The sequence below is a fragment of the Zeus faber genome, assembly GCF_960531495.2.
Source record: "Zeus faber genome assembly, chromosome: 2".
Lineage (NCBI taxonomy): Eukaryota > Metazoa > Chordata > Actinopteri > Zeiformes > Zeidae > Zeus > Zeus faber.
Window position 1 is genome coordinate 47,411,905 of NC_137189.1, and position 7,500 is coordinate 47,419,404.

Genomic DNA, 7,500 nt, shown 5'->3' on the forward strand with positions numbered 1-7,500 from the left:
ATAAATTACACTATGACTACCATATATATATATAATGGCTGTCTCTGTATACAGCACATTATGGAGGACAGCCACGCTGACGCCACTGTTTGCAGTGCGACACTACGCCTAATGAACAATAAAAACAAGTTATGCATGAAAACCGCAGAACCCCTCTCCGAAACCTGATCCGGTCCGTCGCCGCTCATCCATTGCGACTTCTCATTTTGAATCTGATGTAGAGGGAAAAATGGATGAAATTAGTAAAACAGCTCCCAAATGATTTGGAAATGACGTTCTCTCAATTACAACTGCAATGTGAGTAATGCTTCGCCCCGGGGTGCTGCGGGATGCCATTATGCTGCCAGCCATTATCCAGAGACGATGTTGGCTAATGCTGCTCCGACTGTGTGTGAACGTGTGTGTGTGTGTGTGTGTGTGTGTGTGAGTGTGTGTGTGTGTGTGTGTGTGTGTGTGTGTGTGTGTGTCCTGCCATTGTCTCCAAGGTAACAGTGGTATCGAGAACACTGTGTGTGTGTGTGTGTGTGTGTGTGTGTGTGTGTGTGTGTGTGTGTGTGTGTGTGTGTGTGTGTGTGTGTGTGTGTGTGTGTGTGTGTGTGTGTGTCCCCTTCCTGTGACCCGGTGGCTAATGGTCCAGAACCTCCCCACCTGTTCCGTTGGATCACTTGGTAAAGTCACACTCAGCAATTGGGCCAAATTTATAAAGGGGCAGGTCCACGATTAAATATTACCACAGAGTCTGTAATGACTCACACACTGTGTGTGTGTGTGTGTGTATGTGTGTGTGTGTGTGTGTGTGTGTGTGTGCCTGCATGCGTGTGTGTGTGTGCAGCTCTTTTGAGTAGTATTTTATTTTTAAAGTGTGGTTTAGGACACAATACTCCTCTAATATGTATGTGTCTGTAGGCTTAGTGGTAGTTAGTTATCTAATGACAATATATGGATGACCTGCTTTATGTACAGTATACACACTGATCAGCCACAACATTAAAAGCACCACTAAAAACCACTAATATTGTGTAGCTCCTCCTCGTGTCACCTAAACAGCTGTGACCCGTGGAGGCATGGACTCCACCAGACTCTGAAGGTGTCCTGTGGTATCTGGCTCCAAGACGTTAGCAGCAGATCCTTTAAGTCCTGGAAGTTGGAGGTGGGGCCCCCGTGGATCAGGCTTTTTGTTCCAGCACATCCCACAGATGCTCCATGGGATCGGACCCTAACCCCGCCCATCCACATGACGTAGAAGAAAACGTGATTCACGTGATTCGTCACCTTCTTCAAGGGTTCCATGGTCAGGTTGTGTGGCTCACATGTCCATTGTAGGTGCTTTCAGGGGTGGACAGGGGTCCTGCATCCCCCCGGTGCCCCCGAACACCATTGTGCTAGAGTACTGTCAATCTGAAAATGCCCAAAGCCATTGGATCAGAGTTCTGTCAATAGCTGCTTGATTTGATTTGCGACGCGGAGTTAAACAGGTGTCTGGGTTTAACCAATGGCGAGTGAGAACAGACAGCGCGTGTCACCGGATGTCCAGATGTCTCTCAGCCAATCGCACATGAGAAAAACACTTCAGCCTTTTATTTCTAACTTTTTAAAGTAGCGGATTTTGAAAGATGTGGCAATTTTCTGCTTATTTTGCTTCCTTCCCTGCAGACGCCGAGAAGCGTCCGGTGTGAATTGGCCAGGGGTGTTGGTGTGTGTGTGTGTGTCTGTGTGTGTGTGTGTGTGTGTGTGTGTGTGTGTGTGTGTGTGTGTGTGTGTGTGTGTGTGTGTGTGTGTGTGTGGGCATGTGTGTGCTTGTGTGTGTGTGTGTGTGTGTGTGTGTGTGTGTGTGTGTGTGTGTGTGTGTGTGTGTGTGTGTGTGTGTGTCATGGATATATCAGTAAGACACGTGTCCATGCAGCGTGCAAACGAAACAATCAAACCATCATCAGTAGTATTTTGCTCTACCCCGCCCCCCTCATACTGTATGTCACACACACGCACCCACAAACAGAGCAGAGGGCGAGGATCTTGTGCCGAGGCCCTTCAAAGGAGAAGGGCCTCGGCACAAGATAGAACGGCCACTGGCTTTCACCATCCGACTTAACGTTAATGCCGGATGATTCCTAAACTACGGGTCAGGCAAACGGTCATCATAACAGGACGTGCATCAATACATCAAATTTGTTTTGACACGTTATTATGGCGTTAACTTTGACAGCCCTATATATATATATATATATATATATATATATATATATATATATATTTATACAGTATATATATATACGTATATGCAGTCAGTATATGAAACAGATTTAAAGGTCGAATGCACCTCACTAGGAATGTATCGTGAGCATGATTGATGACGGATTACTGGAATGAAGTTAATGTCATGGACATAACGACCTTGGAATACAATGTACTCTCTCTCTCTCTCTCTCTCTCCCTCCAGACACACACACACACACTCTCATGCAGGTACATGTTCTTCATTATATTCATGTATACGTCAATCTCCACCTCAGGAAAACCTATACTGGCACGGTAATGAAATTTCACAGAGCAAAGCAGGGAACACGTCATATGTTACAAGACCGTGTAAATAACGAAAAAGTAATGGCAAAAAAAGTAATCACGCAAAGCTTTGACATCTTTAACATCACAGCTTTGCATGATTACTTTTTGCACCAAAATAGTCTTGTGTAGTTGTTATCAGCATTATCACAATAGTAGCAGTTTTATTTATTTTAAATCTTCAATTATTTTTTTATACTTTTTTTATCATTCAACATTATTATTATTATTATTATGATTATTATTATTATTATTATTATCCGTGTTATTATTATTATTATTATTATTATTATCAGTATTATTATTATCAATATTGTCAGAAATAGGCTTCTGCCACATTTCACCGGCAGAAGCTCCTTCAGCCGGTTTCTAGTTCGACTGAGAGGGAGCAGGTGTGCCTCGCGGCCTGAGGGACCGACACCCGACCAAGTTATCGCTCCTGCTTTGGTTTAATGTTCAGATTTATATTTATTGAAATTCTTATGGATTGAGGCTGTTGTGTTTATGTTGACGGCTTATTAAACACGCTGCTTAACGATGATGATTTGGAAGTCAGTCGTCCGCTCTCCCCTGATGAAAGGGGGAAGCTCGTCTCCATCTGGGAGGTCGTTGGCGTCAAATTGATGCGTGCGTGTGTGCATGTGTGTGTGTGTGTGTGTGTGTGTGTGTGTGTGTGTGTGTGTGTGTGTGTGTGTGTGTGTGTGTGTATGTGTGTGTGTGCGCTCCTTCAGGACCCCACCTGTGTGGTGAGCCCGGTCATTGACATCATCAACATGGACACCTTCGCCTACGTGGCTGCTTCCTCCGACCTGCGGGGAGGTAAAGATGTCTGTCTATCTGTTTGTCTGTCTGTCTGTTTGTCTGTCTACCTGTCTGTCTGTCTGCCTGCCTGCTTGTCCCTCTGCCCGTCCCTCCGGCTGCCTGTCTGTCTGTCTGTCTGCCTACCCGTCCATCCGTCTGTCCGTCCGTCTGCCTGTCTGTCTGCCTGCCTGCCTGCCCGCCCGTCCCTCTATCCATCTGCCTGTCCATCTGCCTGTCTACCTGTGTGTCTGTTTGCCTGTCTAACCGTCCGTCCATTCGTCCCTCCATCTGCCTGTCTGTCTGTTCATCCGTCCCTCTGTCTGCCTGCCTCTCTGCCTGCCTGTCTGTCTGTCCGTGTGTCCATCTTCCTGTCTGTCTGTTTACCTGTCTGTCTGCCACCCTTTAAGATGAAGTTGACACCGTCTTGTTTATGGTTTCATGCTGTAAAATCAGCAGTTTGGTGCACAAGTTTCCCTCGGTGGCAAATGGACATTTTTAAATCCTAAATATCCTATCTAAAGTTGATTTATTCGAGAACTATTTCATGATTAATATATTTTAAATAATGAGCATGGTGGCTCAGTGATTTTAGCACTGCCGTTAGGATGGGTAAAATGCAGAGGACACATTCCCCCACAGGGGATCAATAAATCTTCTAATTATGGAGCAGTTTAGATAGTTATATGGGCAAGTAGAGTCTATTTTTACTGTATATTTCATACACAAAGATAATTAAAAGTGCTTCACGTAAGGCGTACAAGACGATGTAAAAGCAAAGAAGAATTAAATCATCAAAATATAAAGGTAAAAACTGATTGTGGCAGCTTTGTCTACCACGCGCCACCCAAGTGACGTTTTCAGGGACCTCCGGCACAGAGACAAGAAGACGGGTTTGTGGAAAACACACAAGTTTATTGTGGAGAGGGGGCTTGAGAGAACAAGCCCCGGAGCAGGTGGACACATGTCATGACAGGGCTCCTCTCTGCTGAGTGTGTGTGGGGACGGGGGTTTTACCTGTTGCTCGTGTATGTATGCAGCCACTCTGATCCTGGGTCCCTAATTATCTAGATCCAGGTCAAGTGAGGCAACTCAAACCACACCATCCCCCCACCACATACAGTACACCCAACACCAAACTGGGGCCAGGGAGAATACCTGGCCGAAGCCTTCTTCACCCCCCACCAAGCACAGAACAAAAAAGGAAAAAAAAGGGTCCCCATACCTTAAACTAACAAATGTCCTAAAAATAATTCACTGATCCCCTCCAATATATCAATACCTCTATAAAATATATTTCTTTCTTTCTTTCTTTTTCTTACCCTCCTGTGCTCCTCTTCCACATTTTCTTTCATCCAATCCTCAATCCTCCTCACCCTCTAATTTTTTTCTCCCTCTCTCTCTCTCTCCCTCTCTCTCGCTCTCTCTCCCCCTCTTTCTCCCCGCCCCTTTCTCTCTCTTTGCCTCTTTCACTCCATTCCCCCCCCCCTCACCCGCTCTCCATCACAACAACAACACAAAAACACACAAATGTACATACATTCTCACAATGAGCATTTTAATAATTGATGCAGCCGTCACTCAGGATATGATAGGGATTAAGTGTCATCATGATGCATGAGCCCACACACACACAAACACACACACACACACACGCACACACGCAATACCAAACTACAGGCACACACACACACACCCCCGCACACACACACACACACACACACACACGTACATACAAACACAAACACACACATACACACACACACGCACGCACATGTACACGCTCACACACGCACACACACACATACATACACACACACACCCCCGCACACACACACACGCGCACATGTACATACAAACACAAACACACACACACACACACACACACACACATGCACACACACACACACACACACACACACACACACACACACGTACACGCTCACACACACACACACACACACACACACACATGCACAAGCACACATACACACACACACACATACACACACACACACACACACACACACACACACACACACACACACACACACACACACACAAGGGACTGAGAATGCTGTGGCAGCAACTCTTCAACCTACTGTTATGCTACATCAGCAAACAAACACCTTTTCACATAAAGAAACACGTACACATGCACATGCACGCGCAGAGCACACACACATGCACCCCTTTCCACCAACGCGAACCCATTTCTGGTTCTGGGCTGGTGCTGGTGAACTGTCGCAGTTGGTTCAACTTGCAAACCTTCTTAGAACTGACAAAACGGAGCCATCATTTCATCAGGACAGGGGACAATTATTATTATTTTCATTATTATTATTATCATTTTTTATTTATTATCATTATTATTTTCATCATAACTATTATTATTTTTATCATTATTATTTTCATCATAACTATTATTATTTTTATCATTATTATTATTATTATTATTATTATTATTATTATTATTATTATTATTACTAGCAATATTATCATCATTATTGTTATTATTATTATTATTATTATTATTATTATTAACAATAATAATAATAATAATATTATCATCATTATTATTATTATTATTAATAATAATAATATATTATTATTATTATTATTATTATCGCTTATGCTTCGTGGTGCATTCTTTATGTTTTTTTATTGCGTTAGGTAATGAGTGGGACAGTTCGTGATAAAAGTCTATGTACTGTAAGCGCTGAAAACCAGTATAATATTATCATTATTATTTTAATTGTGGTAACAATTTGGTGATGAATATTGAAAAGCTGAACATTTTAGTGTTTTACAGATATATCTGTCAGGACTCGGGACACGCAGCTCGAACCCGGGGCGAACCCAGACAAACGGGGACGTTGTTGCTCCTGGGTTTGCCAGCCCACGTTGCATCCAAACACGACCGGTCCAATGCATTTGTGCTGCTTGTCCTGTTGCTGTAGACGGCGCTTACGTCGTGATGGATTTGTTGGAATCCCAGTTTGGTTCTTGAAGCTCCCTCCAGTTTATTTTGAAATTTCCATCGAGGACCACGATGCAGGAAGACAGTTTGTCTCCTCCACGGGCCGCTGTTTACATGTAACGCCCATGTTGAAGCGGTCACAAAAATGGCCGTTACAACGTTTTAGTCGGTCTTGGTTGTCCCCGCCCCGGCCCCTGTCCCCTCCCCTCGGCCCCTGTACCCGCCCCTGGTCCCTGTCCCCTCCCCCGGCCCCTGTCCCCGCCCCTGGCCCCTGATGTAAGCAGGTTGTTGGTTCGAGACCAGCCAAGTGTTGGTGTCGCTCTGCAACCAGTTTCATGCCCGAGAGCCGTGAAATAACTGGTTTGAGATTAGGCACCGGCTCCAAACCGGCCCTCGAAATGCCTTGGTGGAAAAAGGGTACACACACACACACGCACGCACGCACACACACACACACACACACACACACACACACACACACACACACACACACACACACACACACACACACCCTGCTGCTAGATCATATTCAGTGAACCCTGGATAAGCATCACATACTATCATTGTACCACAGGCAGCGATTTCTCTCTCTCTTTCTCTCTGTCTCTCTCTCTCCCCTCTCCCCATCTCCTCCTTCAGCCTCCTCCACCTCCCTCCACCTCCCTCCACCTCCTCCCACTCATGTCATCACTCTCACGTCTCTCCCTGTCGATCTTGAAAACAAATGACCTCGAACCTTATTCTGAGGCGGAGGACACCTGACACTTCCCAGTTAAACTCCTCCCCCATCCAGGTTCACGTCCTGCTTCCCGTCACGCGTTAGCGTCGCCGCGGCGACGAGTGATAAACAAAGCAGATTCTCACCAACGCAGCCGGCCAGGGTCACTCAGGGAGAACCCAAAGGAATTAAAAGAGATAGAAATCTTTTCTGGTGCCAAACACTCGTATTGACTCGCAGTGATCGAAAAATAATGACTCGGTAACCGTGCTGCGACTCGCTGGCTGAACTGAAGACTAAATAATGAGTGAGGATTCAAAACGGGTGGCGGCGTTTGGGATGATTCATGCTGAATGCGACCGATTTCCACCAGCTCGAGAGCCGAAACCACCCATCAGACTTTTTACACGAACGACCGAATCAAACAAACAAAGCGTTGGAAGAT

The 7,500-nt window shown here is 45.2% G+C and overlaps 1 protein-coding gene across 1 annotated transcript in view; it reads left to right on the plus strand.

Moving 5' to 3' along the window:
- galnt14 (UDP-N-acetyl-alpha-D-galactosamine:polypeptide N-acetylgalactosaminyltransferase 14 (GalNAc-T14)) overlaps window positions 1–7,500 on the plus strand; it is a 181,435-nt gene that overhangs the window by 133,041 nt on the left and 40,894 nt on the right. Inside the window, exon 7 of the mRNA XM_079996889.1 lies at window positions 3,291–3,378. Within this exon, the coding sequence (XP_079853015.1) occupies window positions 3,291–3,378 (88 nt within the window). The remainder of the gene's footprint in view (window positions 1–3,290; window positions 3,379–7,500) is intronic.